Here is a 16,314-nt window from a genome sequence, read left to right as displayed (position 1 = left end):
AGTCAAGCATGTAACTTTTCCTCTTTCTTTTCTCCATAGCTGACCAGTAGCAACTGAAAACATTCACTGAAGGAAGAGCGATTCTGTTTATATTATGGAACACCACAAACATCATCTATTTGCATCTTTTTAACGTGTCTACTTTCATATTGCAATTACGTACAAAAGAAAAGGAGTCTCATGTTCTGAACAACTGCTGCAAATCTATCTCCTTGATTTCATGTCTCGCACTGCCTCTCCTTGCCTTCTCTGTGACACCGCCGCACAGCACTAGTCTTTCTCGCAACTCGAGACCAACCATTTCCATGCCCACCTGCCTATCCTGTTTCGTATCTGAAACTTGCCTCGTGTTTTTGTAACAACAAGAAATGTATACTTCTGTGACATTGTTATAGCTTGGTTACGTACAAATCAACTGTATTTTTACAACGAATTACATATAAATGCATTCCGTACAAATAAGATTTAATTAACATGTTTTTAAATTATATTTTGCCGGGATATAGAGTAATTTACGTATGAATCAGAATTATGCAGAACTGAGTTACGTATAAAGCAGTCTCAACTGTATATGGGTTGTTTTCCTAAAGGAAAGTACCTAGGTACAATGAAACCTTGATTTTATGAAGAACAAAGTGTAAAAATTAAAATGGCGGACACTGTAATATTGTGGAAAATTTTGTCACATTTGGTACATTGGGAGCATCACGACTGAATCTATAACGAGAAAAAAATAGAATACACGAACTTCCAATCAGAATTCCACTGTGGGTATATATCAATTTAGGAGATTACTAAATAATTCAGTTTCTTACACAACATTTGCAACTGATATGGCCTGATAGTGTCAATTATTGGTATATGAAAAGACGTTAAAAACTGTACTTACGTATGCAAGTATGTTGTTCCAATTTTCCTTTCTTTAGAACTATGTTTCAGAGACTAACTATCCCCTTCTTCAGGTTCGCATGAAAAAACTAGGTACTTAACATAGTACTACGTCGAAATGTAATAAAGAAGGGGATAGTTAGTCTCCGAAACGTAGTTCTAAAGAAAGGAAAATAGGAACAACATACTCACATACGTAAGTACAGTTTTTAACGTACATTTTTTAACAACTTTTTATATTCTGGAATTGAGTAATATGCACCAAACCTGCAAAATGCAATTATTGGTAGATTTGAGTACTTTATCAGTAATGGTAAGATTTTCACACTAAATAGAAATGGTGAATGGTTCATTACCTGTCCAAGATAAGGACCATATTCATCTTCGGTGGGAATTCCACCATGCTTCATCATCCATTCGTAGGATCTGAAATCCTCCCCACCATCGCAGCCATTGTTGCCAAATCCCCAACTGCAGTCAATGAGGGCCTGAAACGGAAGGAAACAATCATATTTAGTTACACAACCATGAATTGGTATTCACAAACGAAAGAGGGTGTACTGAATTTCAATCCATTATGATCCACAGTGAACACAGGGTGCAGGATTGGAAAAGATCAGGTAGAGCTCTTTCAGCAATGGTAGTAGAAATATGACTGATTGATTTTTATATTATAAGGATATCAGCACATAGGATATCACTGCCTGTTGTAGAATATGGGGATGAGCTCCTTAAATAAAACAAAAATGATGACAGGCCCCTAACAACAAAATGAAAGACAGCTTTTCTTGTATGTACACATTGCTTGCATTGTAGAATTATTTTCCTGTAGCTTAAGGTTATTACAAGCATAAGAAAACAGTTTTTCGTTGTGACGTTTCAGGAGAACACACGGTCCCTTCATCAGACATTTATTTTCATTTTGACTAAAGATACAGTTATAGCAATGGTTAGCAATTTTTTAAACAAAAAGAATCCCTTATATAATGGATGTTGTCAATGTTACATTGTTGTAATATAGCAACTTAACTGTGAAAAGAAGCAGTCTGTTTTATTTTTATTTCAGACAAAAAATTTTAGCAACTTAACTGTGAAAAGAAGCAGTCTGTTTTATTTTTATTTCAGACAAAAAATTTTGATCACATTATTTTTTTTATTTAAAATTATGAATCCTAAATATCATCAGGTAATTCAAAGTCATCATTGTTTTCACAAAGTCTCTTGATGTTTTCTGTTACATTAAATTTTAAAGATGGTGGCTTACTCCATTTGTGAAAAAGAAAACTCCATACTGGATCTATGTTACCATTTTCATTATTTAATTTATTCCAGTGTTCTCCAATGAACGCCAGTGTTCTCCAATGAACGAAGCTTCCCAGACATTCAACTCTATGTATCCCGTCAATCTTTTTAAAACCCTTCTCTTTTTAATCAAATGCTCCTCTTCGATGATGTGAGCTGACAAACCTGTTCTTGGGTTTAGATTTATAATGTCCAAATCATGTTTGTGCCATCTTATTGCCATTTTCCTTGCTGTTTGTCCTACATAATCCTTTGAAAGAGTTTCTCATTTTGAATTCATTAAATGTACATTTCAAACTTCTTGGTGATCTAAAAACAATTCTGAAATTAAATCTTCTAAAAATTTTGGCAATTTTATGTGAGAATCCCTTGTGGAATGGAATGCACACAATTTTATTTTTAACAGATTTTTCATCTTTGTCGGTATTTCACTTTTCCTTTAGTTTTCTTGCGACTTGTTTTTTGATTTCGTTTATTATTGTATGTATGCATTGCTTGCATTGTAGAATTATTTTCCTGTACCTTAAGGTTATTACAAGCATAAGAAAACAGTTTTTCGTTGTGACGTTTCAGGAGAACACACGCTCCCTTCATCACTCTCCTTCTCTCCTTTGTATTAATTAAACCATTTCTCGATGCTCTTTGGTGGCTTGAAGGCTGCTCTTAGTCCATACTTTGCATAGATGATCCTTCTCTTTTTCTCCATCTTTCTTGATGGAGAAAACAGTTTTCTTTTTGTTTAAAAAATTGCTAACCATTGTTATAACTGTATCTTTAGTCAACATGAAAATAAATGTCTGATGAAGGAAGTGTGTGTTCTCCTGAAACGCCACAATGAAAAACTGTTTTCTTATGCTTGTAGTAACAGTCAACTACAGGAAAATAAAATGAAAGACATCTATTAAAAACCTCCGTGCCAAATTTTTAGAATTATTTAATTCATTCATTACTACTAAACAAGAATTTTCTATGTTCTTGAAAGAAGAAAATGAAAAAAGAGGGAAACAATAAGGAAAAAGAAGACAATAAAGATGCACAGGAAGGGAAGAAGTATGCGAGTGTGCAATTCAGAAGAAAACATGGAGAAAAAGAGAAGAATCATCTATGCAAAGTATGGACTAAGAGCAGCCTTCAAGCCACCAAAGAGCATCGAGAAATGGTTTAATGAATACAAAGGAGAGGAGAGTGATGAATTAGCAACAGCAGGGGTATATGGAGTTGAATGTGGTGGATGTACAAGCAAATACATAGGAGAGACAGGGAGAAGCATCAACGAGAGAATTAAAGAACATAGGAGAGACATTAGAGAGGAAGATCAAAGAACAGCATTGAGTGAGCATATGATGACATGCGGGCACAAATAGTAAGAAAGTACAAATGAAGAATAAGAATGTGGAATGAAATAGAGAGGGAAGAGTGGCAGAAACAAAGCACATATGCATAAACAGGGGAGAGAAAATTAACAAAAACGAAGGGGAAATTGGAGTGAAATGGGTGAAACTGATAAAAAAGCATGTGGAAAGTAAGTTGGTTAAGTTTCCTGAGCCACCTTCAATTTTCTGCACAAAAATGGAGGATTTCAACTTGCCAGATGGCTTAAAGGAGAAAGGAAAGGTCAGTGCAACTGGAAGGAGGATGGGAGGGAAGACAAGAAGATTAGGTTACAGGATGGAGGGGAGGGAGAGAAACAGCCAGCTATGACACCTGAAAGGAAAAACCAGTTTACCTAGGAGGAAATAAGGAGACACAGTTAGTTATTCATTCCTTAGAAGTGTAGAGTGACTTGCCATGTGAGGTTGTGTTATTGTATGTATATCTTAGTGTAGCTTGAAAAAGTTCTCTGAAACCAGAACGAAATGTCGCAGATAAAATAAAATAAAAACCACTAAAAATAACTGTGAGAGATTATTTTGCATCTAAACAAGAATTAAAATTGTACTGTTTCCTAGGATAAAACCTCGTTACCTATTAAAATCTGAGGCTGTAAAAGGACACTCAGAACACGCAACGACAAACATAGAACAATACAATCCCACAAAGGATTATCCTGTCTATGGGTCCAGGTGCGAGAGCACCGTTGGTCTGCAAGGAGCAGTTACCGGGATGTACTCTGTGGAAGTGAGGTTTGGTGCCTTACCAGAAGGCCAATTCCTTACACCCCAGTAGAAATATGAATTACCTGACAAGAAACACTACTACAATAGATGCTGTAGCAAATTACTTCAGTAACGTAGTCTATATCCTGTTCCAGATATCTATAGAGCAAGCAAATGAAAACATGTTTCTGTGCAAGTAGTGATGCCAGACAAACCAATGAACATGCAAGAGGGAATGAGTTTGCGCAGAAAGGGGGGCGACTGCAGCCTTCGACCAGCATGTACTGCTTCACTCTGTCCACTCGATTTCCCCCCTTCTCTGCTGCTATGCGCAGCTTTGCTCCCCAGATTCCAGCAACAGAGTATAGTGATTATTGTTAAAACATGCAGCGTGAGAATAGCCAACTAAGTCAATATCAACACTAAAAAGTTATCTCTGCAACACACACTGGAGAGATTTGTTCCCTTACCTGCTGTGAAAACCTCTTCAAATGTTGGAACTTTAAGAAATAAGCTCCCTCGATGGCTCCCACTGTTCCAAAACTCCAGCAAGATCCGCACACAGATTGATCTGAAATTCAAAAACAGATATATACAACTTTCTTATCTCTGCACATCACAGGTGCAAGGTGTGATGTATGAATGTATGCTTTATTTAGTGAAATACTTTTATCCTGTTGAAGTATTTACAAAAAAGAAATTTTGCTTTCTTATGCTGCATCTATATTTTACGACAATTATGATGCTTCATCAGAAGCAAAATAGGACTCTTAGTTGTTTTACCTGTAGTTACTAAGTATTGAGTAATACACTAAGTATTGAGAGAGCATGTCTAATCGCACCATCATATGAACAATTTTTTTTTTTGACAGTGGTGGGGATCAAAGCTATGGTGCACCTACTACAAATACGATGCTCTAACCAACTCCTCCAGTGTAACAGTAAACTATAATGGTATTGTACCGTGCGTCCATTTCGATCTTCAGCCGAGAGATCGGGAGAAGCGTGGCAGGCGGCGCTGACGGAGATGCCAACATTTGCGGCCTGTAATGCCCGCTTATTTTTATGGACATATGCCGACATTTATATAAATATTGCAAAACGAGCACTAACCTGTGTTATAAGATTACGGTTTTAATTTTAGTAGCTTAGTGGCTGTATGTGCCGATGATTTTGACACGCCCACCTCTTTTGAAACACGGCGTAGAGGTTTGTTTGGAGAACGTTCTAACGCTGCACCAATATCATCGAGTTTTGCTTCGGTTAGAATCCGTCGTTTTTGCTTAGGTGTTTTAAAATTTAACGATCCAGTTTCTCGTAATTTAAGGACAAGATGTCGAACCGTATCTCTGTGTGGAGTTGAAACGCATGGGAATTTCTGTACAAATTGCCTACACACGTCTTGACACGAGTGTTTTCACGTACGTGTCACACATAAAAATTTTTTGTTCTAACGTGAACCTTGCAGCTGGCAATCCAATCGTCTCACTGACACAACACACATACACACTGCAATAACACAAACAAGTAACGACAAGTAACCAAGAATAACACTCTTGCAGACAGTACGAAATTAACACGCTCTTGGTTTACATTGGTCGCCACTATATTCACAACTCTGTCTTCATCTAGTCACGAAGGAACAAAAAAACTCTAGCTCGGATATTTCAGATTGCAAGGAAGCTCACGAAAACCATTGACTTTTAACGGTTTCGTCTGCAGCGTAATCTTGATACAGTGTTGCACATTCGAAACCTCCAAACGATTCCCATGGCCACAAAACTCTTTCAAGGATATAAACTTAAGCAGGACATTACTGGTCAAAACTATGATTAAAATGTTTTATTATCTGTGGCTCTTAACATCGTTTCTAAAGCGTATTTTTTTGTGTATATAAGAGCAGAACTTGGATGAATTACAGAAGAACTTTTGCATGTTATAACACAGGTTAGTGCTAGTTTTGCAATATTTATATAAATGTCTGCATATGTCTATAAAAATAAGCGGGCATTACAGGCCGCAAATGTCGGCATCTCCGTCAGCGCCGCCCGCCACGCTTCTCCCGATCTCTCGGCTGAAGATCGAAATGGACGCACGGTATTTGGACAAGAACGCAAGAGCTGCAATGCATACACAGTTTCTGCCATAAAGGCCACTGTTTCACTACATTTCTTCCAAACTCCACAACGTACAGTACCTGATAATATGAACATGCTGTGACAAGCTTTTCACACATATCTGTATTGTGGGGACACTTTTTTTGCTATTATGTAACACATTTCTATTGATTCTATTTAAGTTTTATTATTTACAATCGGTTTGCTGCAACTTTTGGCTAATCACAACAATGAGGATGAAAGGATACTCACAAGAACACTCATGGCCAGGCTAGGATTTGAACCCAGGATCCCTCGAATCGTTGCAGTGCTAACGACTTTGCCACGGAGGTCGGCACATTTCTGTCAATGTTTCTCAGAATAAATAAAACAGAATCTCAATGACATACTAGAGACTTTTCTTTCATAAATGTAATAGCTTAATAAAATGCTTAAATTTCAATTCCAACAACTTGGTGCTGGCAAGATACTTGTTAAAAAAAACACAAACAGCACGATAAAAAACACTTTAGAAGTTCTTCCAAGCTTTCGATTCAATCTCGAAAAAACGTCCCTTCAGTTGTCTCCTGATGATGATTCAGAGATGGAATCGAAAGCATGGAAGAACTCCTAAAGTACTTTTCATCATGCTGTTTGTGTGTTTTTTTTGTTGTTTTTAACAAGTATGTTGCCAGCACCCAAGAAGTTTTTAACTCTTAAGTTGTTGGAATTTAAATTTAAGCATTTTGGTTGTTAGAACCACACCCCTTGTAAAGTGTTTCTTGTTGTGCTGCTATGTGTTTTGTGAGGTTTTTAAAAAGAACGTTGCCAGCATGTGGTGTAAGAAGTTTTTTAATGTCACAACTTAAAAGAGTTGTTACATTCCATTACAGACAAAACTTACCATGGAATTACTTAACAGTATATTCAAAAAGTAGAAACAAACAGTACCTTTAACAGGTGTAACAGCACCATAAATTCTCCAGTCGAATGTGTGTGGAATACCATTCTTAATATTGTTAAGTTCTTCAGCAGAGTAAGGGAAAGGAAGTCCACCATTAGAACCTTCGGTATGTGTACGGCCCCTCAAGTATTTGATTTCATCCTCTGTTCTGTCTGCTAAATGATTCATAGCAAGTTGGAATCCTAAACTGGCTCTATTCTTTGAGTGAATAAATCTGAAAAAGAACACAAACAGTCAACTTCCAACAATTATGATCAATCACATTTATTTTTGTGTTGACTTGAAAAAAAAAAAGATCAGTTTTATATATCACCTATTATTAGGGACGTTAAGTTTTAGTTTTATTTTTCCCTAAATTTCGGGGTTATTTTTTACTGCAATCCGGTGTTGTTTTTCATGGTTTAGAGCAAATTTCGGTGTTGTTAATTGAAAATCGGTTATTTTTACATGCGTTTTTACGGTTTCTTCTATGCATAAAATTTTCACATTGCTTTAGTTATGGAAAATTAAGACAAATTTTAGTTTTAATGACAAAAATAAATAAATCGAAGGCTTACCTTTGTGAGAAATTACCCAATTTCTTGCATTTGGAAAACTATTTCATCTCATCGGTCACTAAATGTGAAATGTTTATTGAAGGATATCACCAAAATCTTTGAACACAATCACATTTCAAACTATTCACTCTCATAGAATAAAATTTTCAAAAATTGTTTTCTTAAATTGACTTTTCAGTTTACATTTACATTGATGATTTTCCACGCATGCACAGATGGTGCATAGTAAATGTTCACAGTATTCACTCACCCCACTTCCTATATAAAAAACACTTCTAAATAGACAGATAGCATATTTTTCTTCCCATTCACTCCAATGGAATGATTGTTTAACAAAGGCTTCCACAGTTCGAAGTGTAATGTACACCTTGTCTTCTTTCCTTCTTTTAAGCTTCTCGAAGCCTTTGAAGACGACATAAAGTTGCCGGTTTGTTTCGCTCGCTTTACTTTTCTTCTCGGGCCTACCTGACGGCGTAGTGGTAGCGTCGCCGCCTTGTAATCAAGCGGTCCCGGGATCGATACCCAGTGGAGGCACCACATTGTCTCAGATTCAACAAACTGTAGATTCAGTCCCGATTAGCCTTTATGTGCATAAAGTGGTCGTGAAACAGCCTCTTACATCCATTGCGCTTAATCAAGGAATCCTTCTGCTCCCATGTTATTTTGTAATTCAGTGATTACAAAATAATGTAGTTCTATCTGAAGCATAGTCTTTCAGGAGCAAACTAATGCATTCACTGCTGGCTTTGGGATGCTGCGGAGTACACCACAGAAGGAAAAGGAAATGAAAGACAATGCACAAATTGTGCAGCTTCAGTGATTCTGACTGACTGAAATATCCCTAACAATGACAAAAAATCCTTCTCAGACCTCAAAATATAGTTTGGTGTACAAACATGCACCCACAACCCTATGCCCCTCCCCACACAACAGGTGTTTCTCCCTTAAAATTTTCCTGTTCCTACAAAACTTCCCTTCTGAGAAGATCCCCGCGGCGAATTCTATTTCAGGCCGAGGTCAAACCATTGTCAGTCATTTCTGCACCAAACTGAAATACACGAAGCATGACAAACTCTTTTGAATCGAACATTCACTAGCTAGACTATACATAGATAAATCTCATAGCACTTCTGATAGTTCTGTTTGAACGGAAGAAGTGTTATGCCCAGTTTATAGTGCATATTTCGCATTAAAGTACAAAATTTGGTGTTATTCTGAAAAATGGCATAATTTGCATTATTTAGTGATTACGAAACACAAAAAACTTGCCTCCTTAACCTACCCAAATACATATTAAACACTTTATTTTGCTTTCCTCAACTTTTCGGTGTTATCGTTAAAACTAAAACTTCACATCCCTACCTATTATGATTTGTTTACTGTTCTTTCTTTAAATATTTGTTAAAGATGCACAGGTACCACATGGTTCCATGTGATTGTTAACAGCGACGGATCTAAGAAAAGAGTTTCCGTGCCATGGCTCTACCCCTCAGAAGAAGCGCATGCTTCACCAATATATATATATAGTGAAATCAAAATATTTCAGAGCAATAAGATTCTAAGCTTACAACATTCAAGCGTTGATTCATTTGGTTTATTTTGCTTAGGTTTTCTGCCAAAGATAAGGATGAGATTTCTGAAGGAACACTCCCAAAGAACACTCATGTCCAATTCAGGATTAGAACCCAGTATCGCTCACATCATACCATGTGGTGCTAACCACTCTGCCATGGAGGTCAGCAACCGACCATTAAACATAATTTCTTACTATGGGAATGAAAGACATGGTAATAGATAATTCAGGTACTCATGTTTTCCGTGAAGGTGATTTAAGTAATTTTCTATTAATTTCTCGAATTCCAACGAGGATGGTGGCAGTGGCTACTGAAATTAAAGTAACTTAAAACAGCTTCGCAGAAAACGTGAGTACCTGAATAATTTTCTTGTTGTTATTATATGTCACCCCTTCAGAGGAGGGGTATTTATTCAAACAAACTATTATAACATAATAATAAAGATACTATGTAATAACATAAAGCTTCAATCTTGTCTTCACACATTTAATGTGTATTTTCTCAAATTAGAATGAAATATAACAACATACAATTTAGAGTACAATCTCAATTATACAGGGTGGATGAGAAGTAATTAGGCATTGAAAATTTGCTGTGGGGTTTGTAATATTTAAGCAATCTCAATGAAACATTCTGTACATCTACATTATGGAATAGGATTAAATATGTATCAGATCAGAATTCAATGTAGGCACCGATGGCATCCACCAGCTTGCTCCAACGAATCGGGATGGGAATTCTTCTGTAGGAATTCCTTCCGGACGTTTGTGATAACATCCTAAATTGTGCCTCCAATTGTTCCACGGTGTGGGGTTTTGTCTTGTACACTTCCTCCTTTGTCCAGCTCCACAGGAAAATGTTACAGGGCACGAGGTCTGGACTTCTGAGAGGCCTTTCGTGAGGTCCTTGTCCTCCCAACCAATGTTCTGGAATGATTCCATCACTGTTCGTTGGACGAAGCTGGTGCCTACATTAAATTCTGAGCTGGCATATACGTACATAATCCTATTCCATAATGTATACGTACAGAAAGTTTCATTGAGGTTGTTTAAATATTTCAAAAACTACAGCAAATTTTCAATGCCTAGTTCCCCTTACTCACCCAGCCTGCATGTTCTTCAGAGGACTGTGCTAGAGGTTAAAATGCAGGAAAATATAAAAATTCATGAAAAACCACCCCGGGTTTCTTGGATGGGGACCAGAAAATGTAATGTATAATCTGGTGAAATGTTAAATTGGAATCATTACCTCATGTTTTGGCGAAATACATTCTTCCTTTTGGAATGTTCACCCTGGTCATCGTACTTCTTCTCGTGCCTTCTCTTAAACTGCTCAAAGGCAGCATCCACATGGCCATCATAGTTGTGCACGAACTCCTTCATTGGGTTGAAGGTGTAAATGTGATCAATGCCTGGACCTGGGAAGCTTTCACATGTCATATCTGCAAAAGAAGTTGCTTTTTTTCTTAGGAAAAGGAACATAACCTTTGTTATATTAAATTAAAATGCAATTCCATCATTTGGCACAGTTCTCAGATTTATATTCATTTGGCAAATGTGGTAAAAAATGTATTTTGAACTTCTACTTCTCCCCATGCTAAATTTCAAGCAATTTGAGAAGTTCCCTTACCCCTAGATTATATTATATTACTACTATATATATTATGGAAAAGAGTATATAGAACTTGCTCAAGATAGGGAAAGATGGAAGGCCCGTGTTGCTGCAGCCATGAACCTTCGGGTTTAAGAAGGCTAGAGAGTTAGTTAGTTAGTTAGTTACTACTATATATATTAGGCGCATCCAGAAAGTAAGTTTCCCACTCGCCCACAGGTTGCAGGCCATGTGTATTGAAACCGGTTTTGCACATACCTGAGAGGCACATGCCCTGGCTAGTGAATGTCCTAGAAGACGCCTCCCGAAAGTCCTCAGTAGTGTCGCGGCAGAGATGAAACATGGCGGCTCTTATTCCATCTCCTGGCCCGTGCGAGGTTCTTGAACGTACAAAACGTACAGCCGATCGAAATTCATCGTCAGCTGTGCCAGGTGTATGGACCAGACATCCTAAGCAAGCAGATGGTGCATCTTTGGTGCAGGACATTTACTGAAGGCCAGCAAAATGTGTATGACGACGAGCACAGTGGGCGGCCATCGGCCGTTATGGATGAACTTGTGGAGCAGGTGCAGCAGCTCATATTGGAGGATCGTCGCGTCACGGAACTCAGCAGCCATTTCCTGCAGATTTCAAGGTCGTAAATGCATGGGTATGGCGTTGACATTTCTGCAGCGTTACCATGATGATGAGGATTTTCTCACATGGATCATCACAGGGGATGAAAGGTGGGTTGCATACAGCACCCCAGAAAGCAAGCAGCAGTCCATGTATTGGCGTCACAGTGGATCTCCATGCTGGACGAAGTTCAAACAGACTGTGTCGGTGCGAAAAGTGATGTGCATGGTGTTCTGGGACAGACAAGGCATTCTGCTCATTGAGTTTCTGCCCAGAGGTGAGACTGTGAAACACTGGGGACATTGCGACGAGCCATTCAAAATAAGCAATGCGGTAAGCTCAGTGCCGGGGTGATCTTGCTGCACGACAATGCGAAGCTGCATATGGCTAAGCTCACTGCAGCCCTTCTGGACAGGTTTGGTTAAGAGGTGTTCGATCATCCATCGTACAGCCCGGATCTCACTCCCAGTGATACTACCTGTTCTTGCACCTGAAAAGTTCCTGTACGGTAAACATTTTCACAGCGACAAAGAGGTTCAGACGGCTGTCACACAGTGGTTCGGGGCCCAGGCGGCGGACTTCTACGACGGAGGTATACAGAAGTTTGTCCCACGCTATGACAAGTACCTGAATTACGGCAGGAATTATGTTGACAAGTGCTGTATCTGTGGCAATAAATCATTGAATGAAATAATGTTTCCTTTTTGTGCACGACCCCAGGGAAACTTACTTTCTGGATGCGCCTAATATATGTGACATTTATTTATTATAACATATGCATCCATTTATTTACATTATAACATACTTGCGAACTTTACATTACATTACAGCATTTGCCCTGTGCCTTGTCATCCGTGCACTCGCACACATCACTAGTCGTTCCTCAGCACTGTAACAACAACTGACACGGGAGCGTTCCATGTGACCTTCAGAGCAAGGATGCCAACCATGAAGATGAAATCATTCCCAAACAACTGAATACTGACCAATTTTCAACACAGTTGCAACAGAATACATGCAAGTAGAGGATCATATACATAAGATCAGTCCCAACATATCATATAACACATAAAGTAGTTAATTTTGTTTACACAATAACTATAAAAAATGAACAATTAAAAATAGAACAACTCATTCTGAGTAAATACTGGTATCCTTACAGGTTCTTGCCAACTCTGAACCATCAGGACTTTTTTTTTCAGAATTATTCCAAAAAAAAGTATAAATTAAGGATGGGACAGATTAATTGATAATGTATATGTACTGGCCAATACTGATGTATCCAATACGACAATAAATATTGTGGAACCCAAATTAAGAGTTCAGTATGGGCTGTTATGGCCTCTTACTTTTGTTGCCACCACTCCCAAATAACATTGTTTCTGTCAGAAAGGAAGGTCGTTAAGATTCAAAGCGAAAAAAATAAATATGCAATAAGCACAGGGAATGTCAAGTTTTGATGGTCTCGCCTTCCTTTACAATTCACACCATCTAAAAAAGATGTTTTCCTTTGTGTTTACCATGATTTGAGGAGTTAAAAATAACAGCCTTCCTCCTGTTGCCACTTGCTGCAAACACATGTTGGGCAACCTCACCCTTGGGTATGGACCTGTGTGGACACTAACTTTAGTTTTGGTATGTACTACGGCACACGTTCAATGTGAGAAGGAACAGTATTCTGCTGCACATCAAGAGGCAACGCTGTCACCATAAGCCCCATACTGACCTCTTAAGTTGGGCTCTTCAATAGCATGCAATTAGTGAAAAATTCTGCAATTTTGTTATTACTTTTATTAATATCAATACATAACATATGGTGAAAAAAATTTGCACAAAGTTTGCAACCCTGTGGAACTGGCAATATTGAACACTGGCACACCATTGTGTAGGATTGTACCGTCTACCAGTTATGTAGTGTGAAGAGCAAGAGAAGGTTGGTGTACAAACAAGTCAGTATGGAGCTGAAAGAAGGCGACTGTCGGAAAATGATTGTGCAATATTGGACAGAGAATCGTGATGTTCGAAAGTCTGAGCTTGTGAAACATTTTCAACATGTAGGATTTTCGTACGGTTTATAATATTGTGTCACAATTGGAGAAGGGAATCAATGTGGAAAGAAAGCCGGGCAGTGGATAGGAGGTTTCAGTGAGATAAAAACACAGTGAAGAAAGCATTACAGAAGATGGGGATACGGAGATATAAATGAAAAACTATGCCAAAAGTGACGGAGCAACAGTTGTTGTCCAGAAACAGCGTTTACGAACCCTTGTGACAAAAAAATTCGCTGCAACAAATGACGTGATTTGTATCATGGACGATGAGACCTATTTCACCCTAGATGGCAACAAGTGGCAGCCGAAAACCTACAATGATCCTGAAACTGGTGTTGTGCCCGATCCAGTGCATTTTGCTGCCAAAACCAAATTCCCACAGAAGGTGTTGCTATGGCTTGCCATGAGTGAGAAAGGACTGTCGAAACCTCAGTTTTTCAAGGCTGGCCTTGCACTCAACGCCGACCGGTATGTAAAGTTTTGTTTGCCTAAAGTGAAGCAGTTTATCAATGAATACCATCGTGGGGACAATGTTGTTTTTTGGCCAGATTTAACCAGCTGCCATTACGCTGCACACAGTCTTGCAGCCATGGAGCACTTAGGTATCCCTTACATATGCAAAGAACAGAATCCCCCTAATGTTCCCAACTGTGCCCCATTGAAGATGTCTGGGCAAATTTAAAGCAGATGGTGTATGCCAATAATTATCAACCACGAACCGTTGCAACCCTCATTCAATGGATCCGCAGACGCTTGCGCGATGTTGATCCATCAACATTTGCTCCATCTATGCAAAAAGTGCCCCAAAATTGTCGCAAGGTCAGCAGACTCAGTGTGAATGTGTTTGTTCATTGATGTTCAGATACCACCCTTGTATACCAACTAGCACACGAAATACATCTGTGCGTTTTTGCCCTTGACCACAGAGTTTTCTTTTTGTGCAAATTTTTTTCACGATACGTTAATTCAGATGTCCTGTTTTTGTAAAGTATCTAAATATGCACTTCCTATTGCTGGCACCTCAATTTATACATTAATTAAGGAAGTTAATGAACCATTCATGTTCAGTGAACATTGAAATTTTATTGAGTTTGTTTTTTAGGTCCACTTTATGCACAGAAAGGCTAATCAGGACTGAACCTGCAGTTTAAAGTGGGATCCAAACCATTGTGCAATGTGATCTGCAATTTTAGTTCAAAGGAAAAATGATTGATTTGCTGTTTTAAGTCCTTTATACACAGTAAGGCTAATCAGGAACTAACCTACAGTTTGAAGTAGAATCCGAACCACTATGTGCCTCCACCGGGTATAGAACACAGGACATCTTGATTACAAGGCAATGGCGCTACCACTGCACCATCGGGGAGGCCTTCCAAAGGAAAATGGTTGTATCAAAATCCAAGCTACACTTAAAGATATTTTTCTCATCGAAGTACACTTACTTTTGTCATCAAGTTCAAACACTTTAGCGCTGGGAGGTTGAGGATCAAAGAAGTCGTACTCCAAGTAGTAATGATCGTAGTGGGAGCCCAGCAGCGTGTTGTAGCCTTTCATTTCGTAGCGAACAGGAGAAGCTTCCTCCAAGAAAGGGTCAAGTAGAGATTTCTGTAAAGAATGGGAAAACACCTTAACTGCCATGTGAGTTGACTTTAAACTAGTTTTACACCCGGAGCTTCATGAAGCGTATCTGACTCACACGTCTCTTTACCTTGGGAGCCTCATGGTGCACCGCAAACTCACGCTATAACATGCATGTTACGTGAAGAGTGGCCCTGTGGACAAAATTTTGCAGATGGTTCATGCAAATTTTATTTAGTGATGCTGTTATTGTTACAACATAAACAATTTAAAAAGTGTGGATCAAGTGAATAGATGTACAGTCACCAGCAGTAAATATGGAACAGCTAGATCCTGAAACATTAGCTTCCTCTGAAGGCATTATGTGTTGCCTAACTCAACGGCAATAAGTGGGTTTCAATAGCAAATTTCAATGGCAATGTCTACCCCCACCAGAGTTAGGCAACACACATAATGTCTGACAGGGAAGCGAATGTTTCAGGATCTAGGAGTTCCATTTTTATTGCCGGTGAGTGTACATTAACTTCTTTCATTATTATTTTTGCCTTTAAATTTCACTTAAATCTGAAATTTTCACTCATGAACTGTTTTCAAGTTTTTCCGATTGTGCATTTGGTCTTGAATTTATGCTCAAGCGATGCTGATACAATAGTATATGGCATAGTAATTGTAATATAATTAAGCCTTGTTCCCATATTTAAAAACACTAAGTTGCTGACCGATGCAATTTATTATTAAGATAAAAACACTTAACAGGTAACGTTTCGACCCTGATACTGATACAGGGTCGAAACGTTACCTGTTAAGTGTTTTATCTTAATAATAAATTGCCTTGGTCAGCAACTTAGTGTTTTTAGGCATAGTCATGTTACAAATAACAAAAGACTCAATGCTCAGAAAAAAAACAATAGCAGTGCTTGTAAATACAATAAATATGTGTGAGACAAATGTAACTTGCATGGCATGCAGCGTAATAATTAA

The 16,314-nt window shown here is 38.3% G+C and overlaps 1 protein-coding gene across 2 annotated transcripts in view; it reads right to left on the bottom strand.

Annotated features, from left to right (window-relative positions):
* The window catches only part of CtsK1 (C1 family peptidase 26-29-p), a 28,813-nt gene that overhangs the window by 3,676 nt on the left and 8,823 nt on the right, over positions 1 to 16,314 (bottom strand). For both annotated transcript variants that reach the window (XM_083113302.1, XM_083113303.1), the window contains exons 5-9: positions 15,198 to 15,360; positions 10,726 to 10,918; positions 7,334 to 7,560; positions 4,757 to 4,857; positions 1,245 to 1,376 (exon numbers count right to left, since the gene is read on the bottom strand). In XM_083113302.1, the coding sequence (XP_082969428.1) occupies positions 1,245 to 1,376; positions 4,757 to 4,857; positions 7,334 to 7,560; positions 10,726 to 10,918; positions 15,198 to 15,360 (816 nt within the window). The remainder of the gene's footprint in view (positions 1 to 1,244; positions 1,377 to 4,756; positions 4,858 to 7,333; positions 7,561 to 10,725; positions 10,919 to 15,197; positions 15,361 to 16,314) is intronic.

Source organism: Lepisma saccharinum, chromosome 27 (genome assembly GCF_977018435.1).
Source record: "Lepisma saccharinum chromosome 27, izLepSacc3.1, whole genome shotgun sequence".
Taxonomy (NCBI): domain Eukaryota; kingdom Metazoa; phylum Arthropoda; class Insecta; order Zygentoma; family Lepismatidae; genus Lepisma; species Lepisma saccharinum.
Note: the sequence above shows the minus strand (reverse complement) of the source record. Positions and strands in the feature narration are given on the sequence as shown.